The sequence below is a fragment of the Oncorhynchus mykiss genome, chromosome 17, assembly GCF_013265735.2.
Source record: "Oncorhynchus mykiss isolate Arlee chromosome 17, USDA_OmykA_1.1, whole genome shotgun sequence".
In the NCBI taxonomy this organism is placed as follows: Eukaryota; Metazoa; Chordata; class Actinopteri; order Salmoniformes; family Salmonidae; genus Oncorhynchus; species Oncorhynchus mykiss.
In genome coordinates, this window is record NC_048581.1 from 59946459 (window position 1) to 59967829 (window position 21371).

Here is a 21371-nt window from a genome sequence, read left to right on the forward strand (position 1 = left end):
CCTTTAGAGGGGATTCTGCTGCACACTGTAGGGACTTCTCTTTCTCAACAACCCAACAGGACACACACACACACACACACACACACACACACACACACACGACCTCAGCCAGCACTCACAATCCAACACGCACACACAAAGCAGCATTGCCCTTTCGTTGGTCTATTTGCAACCATTACAGGATTACAAGATTCTGCTTCAAACCAGATTTGACCATAAATTGACTACTTAATGCTTATATTGAATGAAATGAAAAATAATAAATCAAACTTAACATGAACCAAAAATGCAACATTATTGACTATGACTGGATTTCCTAAGGCAACATAAGTGTTGATTTAAAAAATGGAAACTGAGGCAAGTTGTTGCCCACCTGATCGGTAGCGGTCATCCCTGGTCCCTCCGCTGCGGTGCGGTCGCCGAGAGCGACGATCACGATAGCGGGAAGAGGAGCTGGGTGGAGGAGCCTGGGTGTGAGCATTGGCATGGGTGGAGCCAGAGGCGTTGCTAGGACCAGGAGCCTGGGCATCATAGGCAGGGGGGGGGGCTTCCACTGGGGAGTACAAAATAATAAAGTAGATGACTAGGAGACAAAAAGACAGTACACAAAGTATATAGTATATACGGTGCATTCAGACCCATTCACTTTTTCCACATGTTTGTTACGTTACAGCCTTATTCTAAAATGGATTTAATTCTATTTTTTCCTCATCAATACCCCATTATGACGAAGCGAAAACAGATTTTCAGATTTTTTTTAATGCAAAGTATTCAGACACTTTGCTATTAGACTGGAAATTGAGCTCCGGTACATCACGTTTCCATTGATCATTCATGAGATGTTTCTACAACTCGATTGGAGTCCACCTGTGGTAAATCCAATTGATTGGACATTTATTTGCATTTTTCTATTGAACCTTTATTTAACTAGACAAGCCAGTTAAGAACTAATTCTTATTTACAATGACGGCTACACCGGCCAAACCCGGACGACGATGGGCCAATTCTTGCGCCGACCTATGGGACTCCCAAACACGGCTGGACACACACGTGTTTTTCCTAGCCACCGTGCTTCTACACCTGCATTGCTTGCTGTTTGGGGGCTTTATAAATACATTTGATTGATTGATCGATCCTTACAGTGAAGCATGGCAGCATCATGTTGCGGGATGTTTTTCAGCGGCAGGGACTGGAAGAATAGTCAGGATCAAGGGAAAGATGAACGGAGCAAAGTACAGAGAGATCATTGATAAAAACATGCTCCAGAGCGCTCAGGACCTCAGGCTGGGGACAAAGGTTCATCTTCCAACAGGACAGTGACACTAAGCACACAGCCAAGACAACGCAGGAGTGGCTTCGGGACAAGTCTCTGAATGTCTTTGAGTGGCCCAGCAAGAGCCCGGACTCTCCCGATCTCTGGAGAGACATGAAAATAGCTGTGCAGCAATGCTCCCCATCCTACCTAAGAGCTTGAGAGTATCTGCAGAGAAGAATAGGAGAAACTCCCCAAATAGAGGTGTGCCATGTTAACGTGATATTTCTTCTTTTTTTTCCATACATTTGCAAAACTGTATAAAAACCTGTTTTTCCTTTGTCATTATGGGGTATTGTGTGTAGATTTATGAGGGAAAAAACAACTAAAGAGTAAAGGGCTGTCGCTCTGTCATTTTCATGGATACAAACATAAAAAAAGGCTTCCACTTCTTCCCTCTCCTACTAAGACACTTGGGATATGACCCTTGACCTGACCTCTAAGTGACTTAATCCTCACACGATGAAGAGAATATTACTGCCTCTCAAATAGAGATTCATAATCACAATCTTACAAAATGTCATTAGGATCTGCATGTGCTTTTACGACATACCGCATTTTCATCACAATGTTCAATATGTCTCTAAAAGGGTCTAACCATAATAGTACATCATGACTAGGGTTATTTTGTAAAGGGACAGAACATTGTAAACAAGGGAGCAGCTTTGCTCATCGCTGAGAAATGCTGTCTGAAATTGTTCACATTTACAGACAATCAACCCATAAAGGAAGTGAGCGAATAAAGAGGGAAGAGGAGAGGATAATGCGCCTATCAGAGTCCAAAAACGTGTATGCGTACGCACGGCAGTGTTCTGGAATATTGGACCGTTGGCTTTTAGGCATTTCAAATGCTCAGCGCGGCTCAAGCAATTTATCCAACCGTCACCCCCATTCAAATGAATAGAAGACACGTACGCAGAGCCGTGCTGGTTGGGAATTTTTGGGGAGGTGCGTCGGTGGTCTCAGAGCCGCGTAGCTAGGTCACAATGGGCCGCTGGACCATCGTCTCTCGGCATCCGTGGACTGGAGGAGTCTGGAGACACTTTAGTGACCAGCACTACCACTGTGAGGCAGCCGTGAGCACCAAGCAGATTTGACCATGTTTCTTCATCTTCTTAATGGAGGAGAGAGAAAAAAAAATCCTCATGGCGAATTTTGTAAATAATCTAAAAATCAAACAAAAACAGTAGTTGAATATTGAAGGTATGTTCTCATAGGCCTGAGTGGCATTATGGGGAGATGTATCCAGGATAAGGTTTTATGGGTCGTGTACACAGTTTAGCAGATGTTATAGCAGCGAAATGCTTGTTTGTTTCTTACCTGGTGTATGAATGAAGAAGGGAAGCAGAAGTTTAGTCCTTTTCTTCTCATATCCCTTCTGTGTGATATCACCTGAGAAAGAGGAGAACATTGGTCACTGATGTGATCAAACAGACATACAACATACACAAATACTAATTCAGCAGGCAGTACATATACATAGGCTACTGTCTGCATCAAACCTTGTGGTCAAATAGACTCAGTTGAACAAAAATGAGCAGTGTGTTCTTTATGTAAAGAGAAAGTGCTATTTATTCATTTTGTTAACTTGTTACTCAGAAAAGTTGCTGTAGTACACACACAGAGGCAGAAACAAACACAATGTCCAACTTTGATGAAGAAATACTAGAATATTCTGACCAAACAGTTGAAGTATTACAGAGTAAAATATCTTGGGGGAAATATCTACAATGATACTTTGATGGCAATTTTTTTTTACACTCTTTTTTTGCCTCCTCTCTGTGGTTATTATGTAAGAAATGTGGCATCAGTATTATCGAATGGCACCGGACCACCCATACAACCTGAAAGTAAAGCAAAAAGGCAAACGAGGCTAGAAACATAATTGAACTGACTGTAGTTGGATTCCCAACTCCCACATCAGACCTTAGCAACTTTGGTAATAACCCTCTATTCTAAACAGGGTGTGGTGTATTACCTGTTCAAACACAGGCCTATAAGTCACTCCCATTTGAGACAGAGAGAGAGAGAGGGATGAGAGAGAGAGAGAGAAAGAGAGAGAGAGAGAGAGACAAGAGGGAGGGGGAGAGAGAGAGAGAGAGAGAGAGAGAGAGAGAGACGAGAGGGAGGGGGGAGGGAGAGAGAGAGAGAGGGACGAGAGGGAGGGAGAGAGAGAGAGGGACGAGAGGGAGGGAGAGAGAGAGAGAGAGAGAGAGGGACGAGAGGGAGGGAGAAAGAGAGAGAGAGGGACGAGAGGGAGGGAGAAAGAGAGAGAGGGAGACGAGAGGGAGGGAGAAAGAGAGAGAGGGACGAGAGGGAGTGAGAGAGAGAGGGACGGGAGGGAGTGAGAGAGGGACGGGAGGGAGTGAGAGAGGGACGGGAGGGAGTGAGGGAGAGGAGGGAGGGAGGGAGGGAGGGAGGGAGGGAGGGAGGGAGGGAGGGAGGGAGGGAGGGAGGGGGATTAAGCAAATTAAAGAAGGAATGAAAAGATGGAGAAGGAAAGACAACAGAGATGACCAGAAAACAGTGATAGATTAAAGTAGCTAGCTACTAGTGTCAAGTGCTTAGCGGCAGTGCTCTGGCGGAGAGAAGGACGGATGGAAAGACATGTGAGCTGGATGATGAAAGTGTTGGTGTGACTCCAGTGACAGGATGAAAGGAGGAAGTGGAGGAAGAGAGTGAACTAAATACAGAGACACATGGATGCCAGAGCAGGATGGGATGAATCAGAGATATACACAGAGAATGAGGGGGAGGACAGAGGAGAAGAGAGGAGAAATAAGATAGAGGAATAATATGGAGGAGGAGAAAGAGACAGGGGGAGAAGAGAAGAGTTTAGGGGAGGAAAGGAGGGGTACACAAAGGTGGATGAGTGCTGAGTTGGTGTGATGGCAGGTCATAGTGAGCTTGTCTATTGTGGCTCAGTCAGTTTTCTACTTTCTCTCTTTTTCTCAATCTCTCCCTCTTCTCTCTCACCCGACCTAGCTATCTGCCTGAGAATCTGGCCTTGAAGCAGAGCAGTCTCTCTGCCAACCACCTCCGTAAGCACTGCTGCTGCTGCCACACACACACACACACACACACACACATACATACACACACACACACACACACACACAATCCATCTGGAATGCATTCACCTCGCCATCACCCCTGGTGAACACAGATGATAAATATGTCCTCCCTCAAGCCCCCTGTCCTACCTTCCCCCTCTCCCTGACCCATGGGAGCCAGCCAGGCACCGTCTGATCCCTACTAGGCCCACCACTGTGAGCAAAACCTAGTCAACATTAAAACTGCTGTTATCATCACCACCACCACCACCATCATCATCATCATCATCATCATCATCATCATCATCATCATCATCATCATCATCATCATCATCATCTGAGCTCAGTTTGAATGAGGCCTGTTAGATCTGGAGGAGAGGAGTATTAGCTGCCTCATTGCAAATCTGCACCGTAAAACCCAATCTCACCACTTCACATAATGTCTGCCTACTCAAGGTGCAGCATAGGGGGCCAGTCAAACAGAAAGCCACTACTCTAGCTGGGACTAAGACAGTTGTCAGGGTGAATGGAACTACACATTTATTCTAACAAGTAAACCAAAGCAGCAACAGTCCAAGGGCCTCTCTGGCAAACACAGAGGAACACTTAAGGAATTAACAGCTGTTGAACAAACCCCTGACTGCCCTGCCTCCAAATCAACTCAGTCCAACTTGGTCCGTTATTGAAACATTATATGACAGGTGCTGCGGAGTCTGAGATAACGTTCCAAAAACGGTTAGATAATGAACAATGGTTTCCTGTGTCTGATGCATCACCCAATCAGAACGGGTGATCTGTTTATCTGAGGCCAGAGATGAGATTCCTCCTGGGTCGTATCATCTGGGAAAGTTCTCAGTGGGCAGCGAACCGAAACCCAGATTACAAATTAGAGGCCTGGCTGGAGACACACACAGGCAGGAAAAGCCACGGTGAGGTTTAGATGTTCCAGTTATGCTCGTCACCTTCTATAGGGATTCTATAGGACTAAAGTGATTAGAGGAGGGTTTCCTCCTGAAAAGACAGTACGCAAACACTCTACATAATGTACACACACCATGTATACATATGTTTGGACTCATCCGCAAGATCATTTTGGACACAGATACCGATTCACGCTCACACCCACTCAGATTGTCACATCTACCACAGTTAAATAAATCATTACTATCCCCATTGGGCATGGAGTCAAGAACAGTTTGTTGTCAACGCAACTCCCCAGTGTTGTGGGTCACAGCATACACGAGATACAGCGGCATCATACATAACACACCGTCTGTTCATGTTAGCAGGTTAGTTAATACAATCATAATAATATAAATAATATACAGCCTCAGTCAAAGGTTTGGACACACCAACTCATTCCAGGGTTTTTCTTTATTTTTACTATTTTCTGCAACCAGATGGGATGGCGTGACAACATCATGAAGCTGGTTGAGAGAATGCCAAGAGTATGCAAAGCTGTCATCAAGGCAAAGGGTGGCTACTTTGAAGAATCTATAATATTAAATATATTTGTTTAACACTTTTTTGGTTACTACATGAATCCATGTGTTATTTCATAGTTTTGATGTCTTCACTATTATCCTACAATGTAGAAAATAGTAAAAATAAAGAAAAACCCTTGAATGAGTAGGTGTGTCCAAATGTTTGTAAGCCACTTAAGACGCTTTTATCCAAAGTGACTTACAGTCATGCGTGCATACATTTTACGTATGTACGGGTGGTCCCGGGAATCGAACCCATCTCAACGATGTACTACCTGATCTACAGAGGACCACACTGAGCTACAGAGGAACCACACTGAGCTACAGAGGAACCACACTGAGCTACAGAGGAACCACACTGAGCTACAGAGGAACCACACTGAGCTACAGAGGACCACACTGAGCTACAGAGGAACCACACTGAGCTACAGAGGAACCACACTGAGCTACAGAGGAACCACACTGAGCTACAGAGGAACCACACTGAGCTACAGAGGAACCACACTGAGCTACAGAGGAACCACACTGAGCTACAGAGGAACCACACTGAGCTACAGAGGAACCACACTGAGCTACAGAGGAACCACACTGAGCTACAGAGGACCACACTGAGCTACAGAGGACCACACTGAGCTACAGAGGACCACACTGAGCTACAGAGGACCACACTGAGCTACAGGACTATTCAGTATTTACTCCCTACTGAATACACTCATACACTCAGAAACAGAGTTAGTCTTTTTTTATGAAGACAAGGATGGGAACAAGCTAACACTACCATAAGTAATGCATGAACAGTACAGTTGGCCTGGCTTACTCACACAACTTATTTTTAGCTCATGTGAGCAGACTGTTCCACTGAAGAGGGGAGAGGGCTGTGGATGCGGGAGGAGCGACTGGGGCAAACCGTTCTCAAAGTAAACACTATTCCATCTGGGAGATTTCAGATTGATGTCTTTATTTTCTTGATGGTGCCAAAAAAAGCTACATCCCTGCAACACCAGCTCCAGTTGAGCTTTTCCATTCACTGGTGTGTACCACTAAGAGCCAAACCCCCCTCTCTGGGTGGAGGTGGTGCAGCCCATGGGCAAAGCGCAGGTGGATGGGGTTGGATGTGGTCATAGATGCAGAGCAATGTTAAAAGGGATGTACAATAGCCTTATATCAGCCTGTTCTGGATGAATGTGTGATCTCGTTCTCTGTCGCAGATGTCAGTAAGACCTATAAACAGGTTAACATTCACAGGGCCAGATAGATTATGAGGACACGTACTCAGAGCATGCGCTGACCAGCTGGCAGGTGTCTTCACTCACATTTTCAATCTATCCCTGACCAGGTCTGTCATACCAACTTATTTCAAGTGTGTTGAGAGCTTCAAGTTCCTTGGCGTCCACATCACTAAGGAATTAACATGGTCCACACACACCCAGAGGGAACGACAGGAGGCGCTACAGAGGGTGATAAGTACATCACTGGAGCTGAGCTCTCTGCCATCCAGGACCTCTATACCAGGCGGTGTCAGAGGAATGCCCCAAAAATTGTCCAAGACTCCAGCCACCTAAGCCATAGACTGTTTGTTCTCTCTCTGCTACTGCATGGAAAGCGGTACCAGTGCACCAAGTCTGGAACCAACAGGACCCTGAACAGCTTCTACCCCCAAGCCATAAGACTGCTAAACAAGACTACTAAAAATAGCTAATCAAATGGCTTCCCGCATTGACCTTTTTTTGCACTAACTCTATACACACACACTGGACTCTACTCACACATATTGACACGGACACCCCAACACACACACACACACACACACCCCAACACACACCCCAACACACACACACACCCCAACACACACACCCCAACACACACACACACACACACACACACCCACCCCAACACACACACACACACACGTGTCTATTATCTATCCTGTTGCCTAGACTGGTGTTTTGCAGGTACTATTTAATGAAGCTGCCAGTTGAGGACTTGTGAGGCGTCTAGTTTGAGAATCAGACACCCTAGTGTCTAGTAAATGTACTTGTACTCTTGCTCAGTTGTGAACCGGGGCCTCCCTCTCCTCTTTATATTCTGGTTAGGGCCAGTTTGCGCTGTTCTGTGAAGGGAGTAGCACACAGCGTAGGGTTTTCTGATGATCAATTATCCTTTTAAAATGATAAACTTGGATTTGCCAACACAACGTGCCATTGGAACACAGGAGTGATGGTTGCTGATAATGGGCCTCTGCATGCCTATGTAGATATTTCATAAAAAATCTGCCGCTTCCAGCTACAATAGTCATTTACAACAGTAACAATGTCTACACTGTATTTCTGACCAATTTGATGTTATTTTAATGGACAAAAAAAAAGCGTTTCTTTCAAAAACAAAGACATTGCATTCAAGGGTTTTTCTTTATTTTTACTATATTCTACATTTTCAACAAATTATATGACAATGTTGATAACTGTTTAGTTTGTTATCAAAAATCTTAAGTGTTTGTTTGTAGAGTGATTCAATTGGTTTCAGAATAGTAGCTCCTGCTTGTGACCAGACAATATCTCAGCTGTGAGAAGATCATAGCGTGCCTATATAGTTTGGCGGCCTCCAGAGGAAGGAAAGGTCTTATAAACCTAAAGTTGGATAATCCAAATTTGACTGTGTCAACCACCTTCTTCACATGTTTCTTAAACATCAAGTTGGAGTTAGACAACTTTCAGATTCTGTTAACTTGTGGGCAAGCAAGTGGGAGTTCATTTAAATAGATGGCAAACAGAAGGGTGCCTAATATTGACCCTTGTGGGTCCGCAATGTTATAGTGAAGAGAGTCCAACTGAGTGTCCCCCAAACAAACCCTTTGCCTTCTGTTTGTCTGATAGGAATACATCCAACTAATAACTTCAGTGGACACATTAAGGGAGGATAGTTTGGATAGGAGCACCTCATTAATCACAGTATCAAAGGCCTTTAAAAGATCCAAAAAGACTGTGCCGACTTCAACTGTAGGTGGGGAAGTCAGAAGTTTACAAACACTTAGGTTGGAGTCATTAAAACTCGTTTTTCAACCACTCCACAAATTTCTTGTTAACAAACTATAGTTTTGGCAAGTCGGTTAGGACATCTACTTTGTGCATGACACAAGTACTTTTTCCAACAATTGTTTACAGACAGATTATTTCACTTATAATTCACTGTATCACAATTCCAGTGGGTCAGAAGTTTACATACACTAAGTTGACTGTGCCTTTAAACAGCTTGGAAAATTCCAGAAAATTATGTTAGGGCTTTAGAAGCTTCTGATAGGCTAATTGACATCATTTGAGTCAATTGGAGGTGTACCTGTGGATGCATTTCAAGGCCTACCTTTAAACTCAGCACCTCTTTGCTTGACATCATGGGAAAATCAAAAGAAATCAGCCAAGACCTCAGAAAAAAATGTGTAGACCTCCACAAGTCTGCTTCATCCTTGGGAGCAATTTCCAAACGCCTGAAGGTACCACGTTTATCTGTACAAACAATAGTATGCAGGTATAAACACAGTGGGACCATGCAGCCGTCATACCACTCAGGAATGAGACGAATTCTGTCTCCTAGAGATCAACATACTTTGGAGCGAAAAGTGCAGATCAATCCCAGAACAACAGCAAAGAAACTCATGAAGATGCTGAAGGAAACAGGTACAAAAGTATCTATATCCACAGTAAAACGTGTCCTATATCGACATAACCTGAAAGGCCGCTCAGCAAGGAAGAAGCTACTGCTCCAAAACCTACATAAAAAAGCCAGACTACGGTTTGCAACTGCATATCGGGACAAAGATCGTACTTTTTGGAGAAATGTCCTCTGGTCTGATGAAACAAAAATATAAATGTTTGGCCATAATGACCATCGTTATGTTTGGAGGAAAAGGGGGGAGGCTTGCAAGCCGAAGAACACCATCCCAACTGTGAAGCACGGGGGTGGCAGCATCATGTTGTGGGGGTGCTTTGCTACAGGAGGGACTGGTGCACTTCACAATATAGATCATGAGGCACGAAAATTACGTGGATATATTGAAGCAACATCTCAAGACATCAGTCGGGAAGATAAAACTTGGTCGCAAATGGGTCTTCCAAATGGACAATGACCCCAAGCATACTTCCAAAGTTGTGGCAAAATGGCTTAAGGACAACAAAGTCAAGGTATTGGAGTGGCCATCACAAAGCCCTGACCTCAATCGTATAGAACATTTGTGGGCAGAACTGAAAAAGCTTGTGCTAGCAAAGAGGCCTACAAAGGTACAGCAGATCCCCTTACTGTATGGGACACTCTTAAATGTGCCTTTAGAGGCAATGCAATTCAGAACTAATCTATAAAACAAAAACAATTTAGATCTTAACAAAGGAAATTGAAGGACTAACAGTACCGTTAGATAGCAATAAAAACGGTAATATAGAGGCACAGAATAAGTTAGAGGAAAAACAAAAAGAAATGGAGGAACTTATTCAAGAAAGATCTAGTGTAATATATTATAATAATAAAGCGAACTGGATGGAATATGGGGAAAAATGCACCAAATTATTTTTAAATCTTCAATATAGAAATGCTACCAAAACAAATGTATTAAAACTTGTTACAAATGATGGAGTCACGCATGATTCACCAAATTATATTTTGAAAGAGGAAGTAAAGTACTTTAAGAATATGTTTTCATTTCAGGCTCCTCCATCTCCACTAACTGAAACTAATTAGGGCCTTTAAGGATGGGAAAACTCCAGGGCTTAATGGCATACCAGTGGAAGTATACAAAACCTTTTTTGGTATACTCAAAGGACCATTATTGGCTTGTTTTAACCACTCCTATATAAATGGTAGATTATCAGACACACAACAAGAAGGTCTGATATCATTATTACTGAAACAGGACCCAAGTGGTATATATAAAGATCGAGTCCATTTAAAAATTGGAGACCTCTTACACTTCAGTGTTGTGATGCAAAAATCCTAGCAAAATGCTTGGCACATAGAATTAAAAAAGTATTGTCAGATATTATTCATCCTAATCAGACAGGTTTTTTACATGGACGATACATTGGAGATAATATAAGACAAGTACTGGAAACAATAGAACACTATGAAATATCAGGGACACCAGGCCTGGTTTTCATAGCTGATTTTGAAAAGGCTTTTGATAAAGTACGACTGGAGTTTGCCTAGAATATTTCAATTTTGGGGAATTTCTTATAAAATGGGATAAGGTTATGTATAGTAACCCTAGGTGTAAAATAATAAATAATGGCTACATCTCAGAAAGTTTTAAAACTATCTAGAGGAGTAAAACAAGGTTGTCCACTATCGGCATATGTATTTATTATTGCCATTGAAATGTTAGCTGCTAAGATTAGATCAAACAATAATATTAAGAGATTAGAAATCCGTGGCTTAAAAACTAAGGTGTCATTGTACGCTGATGATTCATGTTTTCTTTTAAAACCACAATTGGAGTCTCTCCACGGCCTCTTAGAGGATCTAGATACTTTTCCTATCCTCTCTGGATTAAAACCAAATTATGATAAATGTACCATATTACGTATTGGATCACTAAAAAAATGCACATTTTACATTACCATGTAGTTTACCAATTAAATGGTCTGACGGAGATGTGGACATACTCGGTACACAAATCCCAAAAGAAAGAAATGATCTCACTCCAATACATTTTTATAGAAAGTTAGCAAAAATAGATAAGATCTTGCTACCATGGAAAGGAAAATACCTGTCTATTTGTGGAAAAATCACACTGATTAACTCCTTAGTTATATCACAGTTTACCTATTTGCTTATGGTTTTGCCTACACCTAGTGACCTGCTTTTTAAATTATATGAACAAAAAATATTCAATTTTACTTGGAACGGCAAGCCAGAAAAAAATAAAAAGGGCCTATTTATATAACGAATACGAATTTGGTGGGCAGAAATGATTAAATATTAAAGCATTAGACCTCTCACTAAAGGCTTCAGTCATACAAAAGTTATACTTAAATCCAAACTGGTTCTCTAGTCAATTGGTACATATGTCTCATCCTATATTCAGGAAGGGCCTTTTCCCCTTTATTCAGATTACACCTGCTCACTTTCGGTTGTTTGAAAAGGAAATAATCTCCAAAATATCTTTATTTTTTAAACAAGCCTTAGAAAGTTGGTTGCAATTTCAGTTTAATCCACCTGAAAGGATGGAACAAATAGTACAACAAATATTGTGGTTAAATTCAAATATACTAATTGATTAAAAAAAAACTGTATTTATCGAAGAAATGTTTAAAAAAGGTATAATTTTAGTGAATGATATCATAAATAGGACTGGTGGAGTTATGTCACACATGCAGCTAACACAGACATATGGAAATGTCTGCTCTACCCAAAATTACAACCAATTAATTGCAGCATTACCACAAAAATGGAAGAGGCAAGTAGAAGGGGGAAAAAAGTAAGGAACTTGTATGTCGGCCATGTATTAAAGAACATAAATAGTTAAAGAAAAGTGTGATAAATAAAAACATATACCAATTTCATTTAAGGACCAAAAAACTGACAGCTGTGCCATATAAATTGCAAAATAGTTGGGAAGAGATTTTCGATGTACCCATTCCATGGCACATGGTTTATGAATTGATACGCAAAACGCCGGATTCAAAACTTCTAATTTTTCAATATAAATTACTATACAAAATTCTTGCAACTAATAGAATGTTATATATATGGGGGATACAATCTTCCCAGCTCTGCAGATTCTGCTGTGAGGAGGCAGAGTCATTAGATAATTTATTTTGGTATTGTCCATATGTAGCTCGTTTTTGGTCACAGGTCCAGGAATGGCTGAAGAATTGCAACATTTGCCTAGAACTAACATTACAGATAGCAATACTGGGTCATTTGAAAAGCCATAGTCAATCAATCAATCAATAATATAATAATTATTTTATCAAAAATTGTATTTTTAATTTACAATCTGTAGAATCTATGAGAATAGGAAGGTTCAATTATTTTGTGAAATATCACAGCACAGTTGAAAAATATATGGCAAATAGAAATCCGAAATGGATGATGGTGAGCGATAGATGGGAGGGGTTGAATGGAGCTGATAGGTGGGACTAATAACAAGAAACAATGTAAAGCATACGGGATCTGTAAAATGTATATAGGTTCGGAACTTCTGTGAAATAGCATAGTTACAAATAGAAATCAAACTGGATGGACATCAGAAATAGAGGAAGGACTAAGAACAAACAAGAGAGAACTATTGTAAAGTAGACTGTGTCTGTAGAGTATGTATAAGATGTATAAATTGAAGGTAGAAGCAGAAGTGTTTATTAGTTTACTCCAATTGGGGGATCGGCGGTAGGGTTTGCAGGGAATAATAATAAAGGTATATTCTTTTAAAAAGTATGTATGTCTATATAGGTATGTGTATATGTGTATATGTATGCATGCGTAATATGGATATACAGTATATATTTACCCAAAAAATATGGGGGATTGGAAATGATGCAGACAATTACATTGGAAGCAACATTCTTTCCGCAATATTAAGCTGATCCTCCCTCTAAAATGTTTTTACAAATACATTTTTAAAAAAGAGGCCAACAAACCTGACTCAGTTACACCAGCTCTGTCAGGAGGAATGGGCCAAAATTCACCCAACTTATTGTGGGAAGCTTGTGGAAGGCTACCCGAAATGTATGACCCAAGTTAAACAATTGAAAGGCAATGGTACCAAATACTAATTGAGTGTATGTAAACTTCTGACCCACTGGGATTGTGATGAAAGAAATAAAAGCTTAAATAAATAATCATTCTCTCTACTATTATTCTGACATTTTCTTGAAATAAAGTGGTCATCCTAACTGGCCTAAGACAGGGAATTTTTATTTGGATTAAATGTCAGGAATTGTAAAAAAAAATAAAAAACAGCGTTTAAATGTATTTGGCTAAGGTGTATGTAAACTTCCGACTTCAACTGTATGTCTAGTTTAGATTTAATGCACTCCAGAAAATAGCAATTGGCTGTTCCAGTAGAATGGTTTGTTCTGAATCCAAATTGCATTTGATGTATGGAGTTGTCCTGAATGAGGTGATCAGTCAGATGATCAGCCACCAATCTATCAGCTACTTTTGATAACACTGGAAGAATGCTTATAGGTAGGTCATTTCCACCAGTGTTGGGTCACCAGATTTTAAAAAAGAGGTATCACTGCAGCAGACTTCTAAGCATTGGGGAAGAACCCATATTTAATGGACAGATTAACTGGATGTAATATAGGGGCAATCAGAGAATATTTGTCTCTTCAGAAATACCGTGTCTAGACTAAATACATATTTTGTTCTAGAGCTCCTGGAGAAGCTGTCCAATGCTGACGCTGAGATTTCCGGAATTCTGAATATTGGTTGATTATTATCTATGGGAGTGAGAACTGTGGTCATGGTTGAAAATCTTTGAGCCAGTTCTCTGACAACAACAAAAATTGTTAAAGGTTGTGGATATGAAATCAGAGTCTTGAATTAGAATTCCATTAAACCAGATGGGATGGTTACTATGTGATTCCACAAGTTGAGGAGACTAAATTACTTTGAAGTTACCTTAGACTGTAAACTGTCATGGTGAAAACAGATACATTCAATGGTTGTAGTCAAAATATATTTTACAGTGCCTTGCGAAAGTATTCGGCCCCCTTGAACTTTGCGACCTTTTGCCACATTTCAGGCTTCAAACATAAAGATATAAAACTGTATTTTTTGTGAAGAATCAACAACAAGTGGGACACAATCATGAAGTGGAACGACATTTATTGGATATTTCAAACTTTTTTAACAAATCAAAAACTGAAAAATTGGGCGTGCAAAATTATTCAGCCCCTTTACTTTTAGTGCAGCAAACTCTCCAGAAGTTCAGTGAGGATCTCTGAATGATCCAATGTTGACCTAAATGACTAATGATGATAAATACAATCCACCTGTGTGTAATCAAGTCTCCGTATCAATGCACCTGCACTGTGATAGTCTCAGAGGTCCGTTAAAAGCGCAGAGAGCATCATGAAGAACAAGGAACACACCAGGCAGGGCCGAGATACTGTTGTGAAGAAGTTTAAAGCCGGATTTGGATACAAAAAGATTTCCCAAGCTTTAAACATCCCAAGGAGCACTGTGCAAGCGATAATATTGAAATGGAAGGAGTATCAGACCACTGCAAATCTACCAAGACCTGGCCGTCCCTCTAAACTTTCAGCTCATACAAGGAGAAGACTGATCAGAGATGCAGCCAAGAGGCCCATGATCACTCTGGATGAACTGCAGAGATCTACAGCTGAGGTGGGAGACTCTGTCCATAGGACAACAATCACAAATCTGGCCTTTATGGAAGAGTGGCAAGAAGAAAGCCATTTCTTAAAGATATCCATAAAAAGTGTTGTTTAAAGTTTGCCACAAGCCACCTGGGAGACACACCAAACATGTGGAAGAAGGTGCACTGGTCAGATGAAACCAAAATTAAACTTTTTGGCAACAATGCAAAACGTTATGTTTGGCGTAAAAGCAACACAGCTGAACACACCATCCCCACTGTCAAACATGGTGGTGGCAGCATCATGGTTTGGGACTGCTTTTCTTCAGCAGGGACAGGGAAGATGGTTAAAATTGATGGGAAGATGGATGGAGCCAAATACAGGACCATTCTGGAAGAAAACCTGATGGAGTCTGCAAAAGACCTGAGACTGGGACGGAGATTTGTCTTCCAACAAGACAATGATCCAAAACATAAAGCAAAATCTACAATGGAATGGTTCAAAAATAAAACATATCCAGGTGTTAGAATGGCCAAGTCAAAGTCCAGACCTGAATCCAATCGAGAATCTGTGGAAAGAACTGAAAACTGCTGTTCACAAATGCTCTCCATCCAACCTCACTGAGCTCGAGCTGTTTTGCAAGGAGGAATGGGAAAAAATGTCAGTCTCTCGATGTGCAAAACTGATCGACATACCCCAAGCGACTTACAGCTGTAACCGCAGCAAAAGGTGGCGCTACAAAGTATTAACTTAAGGGGGCTGAATAATTTTGCACGCCCAATTTTTCAGTTATTGATTTGTTAAAAAAGTTTGAAATATCCAATAAATGTCGTTCCACTTCATGATTGTGTCCCACTTGTTGTTTATTCTTCACAAAAAATACAGTTTATATCTTTATGTTTGAAGCCTGAAATGTGGCAAAAGGTCGCAAAGTTCAAGGGGGCCGAATACTTTCGCAAGGCACTGTATATCTAAGATTCTTAAAAGTAGCCACCCTTTGCCTTGATGACAGCTTTGCACACTCTTGGCATTCTCTCAACCAGCTTCACCTGAAATGCTTTCCTGAAGGAGATCCCACATATGCTGAGCACTTGTTGGCTGCTTTTCCTTCACTCCTTCACTCTCACTTGTTGACTGCTTTTCCAGTCAACAAGTGCTCAGCATTGCCACAAAGTTAGAAACAAAGTTTGCAAACACACACACAGTAATAGGCTAAATGACAAGGGTAGCCTACGCTTTCTATGTGGGAACTCATCCCAAACCATCTCAATTGGGTTGAGGTTGGGTGATTGCGGAAGCCAGGTCATCTGATGCAGCACTCCATCACTCTCCTTCTTGGTCAAATAGCCCTTACACAACCTGGATGTGTGTTAGGTCATTGTCCTGTTGAAAAACAAATGATAGTCCCACTAAGCGCAAACCAGATGTGATGGCGTATCGCTGCAGAATGCTGTGGTAGCCATCCTGGTTATGTGTGCATTGAATTCTATATAAATCACAGACAGTGTCACCAGCAAAGCACCCCCACACCATCACACCTCCTCCTCCATTCTTCGTGGTGGGAACCACACATGCAGAGATCCTCCGTTCACCTACCCTGCCTCTCACAAAGACACGGCGATTGGAACCAAAAATCGCAAATCTGGACTCAACAGACCAAAGGACAGATTTCCACCAGTCTAATGTCCATTGCTTGTGTTTATTGGCCCAAGCAAGTCTCTTCAGCTTATTGATGTTCTTTAATAGTGGTTTCTTTGCAGCAATTCGACCATGAAGGCCTGATTCACGCAGTCTCCCCTGAACAGATGATGTTGAGATGTGTCTGTTACTTGAACTCTGAAGCATTTATTTGGGCTGCAATTTCTGAAGTGAACTCTAATGAATTAACTCTAATCCTTTGCAGCAGAGGTAACTCTGGGTCTTCCTTTCCTGTGGCGGTTACTCATGAGAGTCAGTTTCATCATAGCGCTTGACGGTTTTTGTGACTGCACTTGAAGAAACTTTCAAAGTTCTTGAAATTTTACAGATTGACTGACCTTCATGTCTTAAAGTAATGATAGACTGTTATTTCTCTTTGCTTATTTGATCTGTTCTTGCCATAATATGGACTTGGTCTTTTACCAAATAGGGCTATCTTCTGTATACCACCCCTACCTTGTCACAACACAACTGATTGGCTCAAATGCATTAAAGAGGAAAGAAATTCCACAAATTAACTCTTAACAAGGCACACCTGTTAATTGAAATCCATTCCAGGTGACTACTTCATGAAGCTGGTTGAGAGAATGCCAAGAGTGTGCAAAGCTGTCTTCAAGGCAAAGAGTGGCTACTTCAAAGAATCTCAAATATATTTTGATTCGTTTAACACTTTTTTTGGTTACTACGTGATTCCATGTGTTATTTCATAGTTTTGAAGTCTTCACTATTATCCTACAATGTAGAAAAAAGTAGAAAAATAAAGAAAAACCCTGGAATGAGTAGGTGTGTCCAAACTTTTGACTGGTACTGTATCTAGCTAGATGTTTTGTCTTTAATTCTGCATTGTTTGAAAACAACACATAAGTAAGAAATGCACCGTCAGTCTACAGCTGTTGTTTACGAAGCATGTGACAAATACAATTTCATTCAATTTCATACTGGTACTGGCCTAAAATGCCAAATAAACATGAGTTAGTTGAGAATGTTTTTGAAATGTTACAAAATTGCAAAAAAGTTAGAAACAAAGTTTGCAAACACACACACAGTAATAGGCTAAATGACATGGGTAGCCTACACTTTCCATTTCCAAGGCAAACCACAATTCTCCTGATATGAAATGAAAACAAGGCCTACACTCTCAGTCTCATTGATTTAGTAGCAGAGTCAGTTGCTCAGTCCCCCCAGTCCAGACCAGAGCAGACACTGAGCTGTGGGACAGACAGTGATGCATGGTGACATGTTTCTACTTGATCACACAGCCAGTTCCCTAAAGAAGAGCGAGACGCATGGTTTCATGGTTTCCCTGGTGCGTCCTAGCAGCTAAAGCCATGTTGGTCTCCCTCTAGTCTCAAACAACATCCCACTGGGCACAGACGTCAGTTCAACTTCTAGTTTTCATTTACATTTGGTTGAGTTGTCAACTAACGTGAAATCAAAAAATATATATTTTTAAATCACCATGTCCATGAATTTAGGTGAACATTTGTGCAACAAAAAAAAAAGACAAAATGCCCTTACATTAATGACTTTTTGCAAATCCAATCAATTTGATTTCAATCATATTGATTTCTTTGATTGAAATTACATGGAAACAATGCTGATTCAACTAGTTTTTGCCCAGCAGGATGACTGTTGAATTAGTCTTAAACTGGAATTAACTTGAGACCGCTTTCGACCCTATGGGCACTCTGTCTGCATAGCAATTAGCTAGCGCTCTCCTCTCTCGTACGCTCTTCCTTTTAACATTATAATTCACCCTGTTTCTTCTCAAGGAGACACAGACATACAGTGGGGCAAAAAAGTATTTAGTCAGCCACCAATTGTGCAAGTTCTCCCACTTAAAAAGATGAGAGAGGCCTGTAATTTTAATCATAGGTACACTTCAACTATGACAGACAAAATGAGAAGACAAAAATCCAGAAAATCACATTGTAGGATTTTTTATTAATTTATTTGCATATTAGGGTGGAAAATACATATTTGGTCACCTACAAACAAGCAAGATTTCTGGCTCTCACAGACCTGTAACTTCTTCTTTAAGAGGCTCCTCTGTCCTCTGAAATATTATCGATTATTTAGGCTAAAAACAACCTGAGGATTGATTATAAACACCGTCTGACATGTTTATACGAACTTTACGGATACTATTTGGAATTTTCGTCTGCCTCTTGTGACCGCATTTGAGCCATTGGATTACTGAACAAAACGCGTTAACAAAATTGAGGTTTTTGGATATAAAGAGTGACTTTATCGAACAAAACAAACATTTATTGTGTAACTGGGAGTCTTGTGAGTGCAACCATACGAAGATGATCAAAGGTAAGTGATTAATTGTATTGCTATTTCTGACTTTCGTGACTAATCTACTTGGCTGGTTACTGTTTGTAATGTTTTGTGTGCTGAGCGCTGTCCTCAGATAATCGCATGGTTTGCTTTCGCCGCAAAGCCTTTTTGAAATATGACACGGCGGCTGGATTAACAACAAGTCAAGCTTTATTTTGATGTATTGCACTTGTGATTTCATGAAAGTTAAATATTTATAGTAATTTAATTTGAATTTGGCACTCGGCAGTTTCACTGGAAGTTGCAGACGTTAGCGTCCCACTGATCCATAAGAAATTTGAAGGGCTTTTAAGTAAGCATTTCACTGAAAAATACCTGTTGTATTCTGCGCTTGTAACAAATAAAATTTGATTTGATTTTGACAGGATAGCATGCTGTCCAAACAGTTGGAGATCGACAGAAGGGTGAGTACATAGCAATTAAACTGTTCTACCTTGTTAGCTAGCAAATTGATCCAATTTGACTAAACTTAAAAAATATAGAGAGTACAAAACATTAGGAACACCATCCTAATATTGAATTGCACCCCCTTTTGCGCTAGGAAGAGTCTCAATTCGTAGGAGCATGGGCTCTACAAAGTATGTAAAGCATTCCACAGAGATGCTGGCCCATGGTAACTCAAATGCTTCCCACAGTTGTGTCGAGTAGGTTGGATGTCCTTTGGCTGGTGGACCATTCTTGATACACACAGGAAACTGTTGAGTATGAAAAACCCAGCAAATTTGCAGTTCTTGACACACTCAAACTGGTACGCCTGGCACCTACTACCATACGTTCAAAAGGCACTTCAATCTTTGTCTTGCCCATTCACCCTCTGAATGGCACACATACACAATCCATGTCAAGGCTTCAAAATCCTTCTTTAGCTTGTCTCCTCTCCTTTATCTACACGAATTGAAGTGTATTTAACAGCTGACATCAATAAGGGATCATACAGTAACTTTCACCTGGATTCAACTGGTCAGTATATGTAATGGAAAGAGCAGGTGTTCCTAATGTTTTGTACACTCAGTGTAGTGATTAGCTGGGTTTCCACTAGTTACCACAGCCACAAAGTCAAAATGGGCTATATCGTCAAAATTCATGAAAACAAAAATGTGCTTTTAGGTCTTTATTTAAGGTTAGGGTTAGGCATAAGGTTAGCTGTGTGCTTCAGGTTAGGATTGAGGTTTGTATTAAGTTTAAAACAACATTTTAAGAAAATAAATTGTAGAAATAGGCAGGGTTTATGACTTTGTGGGTGTGGTAACTAGTGATGACCGATTAGCAGGCTAGCACGTGGGCTTATGCTTGAGAGATTGCTTTTGTTCATTTTCTTTAATGCCTGCTTCAATAAGTTAGTCATTATTAGTGAATGTGCATTATGGATGGTTCTGGTAACATTTGTAACAAAAATATAATTTTCATAGACAGACTTGAAAGCCAGATCAGTGATTATAGAAAAAAGCAGGTTCAACTACTTTGATACAATAACTTCATTATTAGTGACGGTTTGAAATTCAGTGTGTTTGACTTTTAATGCTACATCAAAGCTTATTTAGAACATTTGTTTAAAAAAATAAAAAATTTAAATGTATTTTTGAAATATATTGTGAATTGCCAAAAAAACGAGATTTGATTTTTAGACCACATCGCCCAGCCCTATGCAATGATTAACCTTCTGAAAGGGACGCACCATGAAACCTAATTGGTCCATGCAGCAGCACAGCTGCATCGTGAATTCATGTGGAATTGTATTAATTGCTCTTATCGTTTTAACGGAAAAACAATTTTAAAAAATGGTAGTTTAAACATTAAGAAAAACATTTTGGATTTGTCGCATCCCTAGTTTGGACAGTACAGCACAGTACAGTAAAGAAAAGTATAGTATCGGTACTCTGCTGTACTCTACTCTGCTGTACTGTGATCTCCAAACTTGTGAAATGTCTAGACGTCAATCAGCACGATTACATGCACACAATTATACAATTACATGCTTTGCAAGAAGAATGATTTCCCTAATAAGCCTGTATACATGGACACATCTGAAATCAGGTTACTGATGGGTCTATTGATAAATGCAGAAAATGGCAATCAAAATAAAACGCTCTACCACAGTGACCATGTTATTTTTGCGAAGACTATTTGATTCGGAGTTCAGACATATTAAGTTTGTATGTGAAAACTATTT

At 40.5% G+C, this 21371-nt stretch overlaps 1 protein-coding gene across 4 annotated transcripts in view; it reads right to left on the reverse strand.

The window, feature by feature from the left end:
• LOC110493230 (disco-interacting protein 2 homolog B-A) overlaps positions 1 to 21371 on the reverse strand; it is a 79292-nt gene that overhangs the window by 34925 nt on the left and 22996 nt on the right. For all 4 annotated transcript variants that reach the window (XM_036950347.1, XM_036950346.1, XM_036950344.1 and 1 more), the window contains exons 2-3: positions 2633 to 2704; positions 374 to 553 (exon numbers count right to left, since the gene is read on the reverse strand). In XM_036950347.1, coding sequence (XP_036806242.1) covers positions 374 to 553; positions 2633 to 2704 — 252 coding nt within the window. The remainder of the gene's footprint in view (positions 1 to 373; positions 554 to 2632; positions 2705 to 21371) is intronic.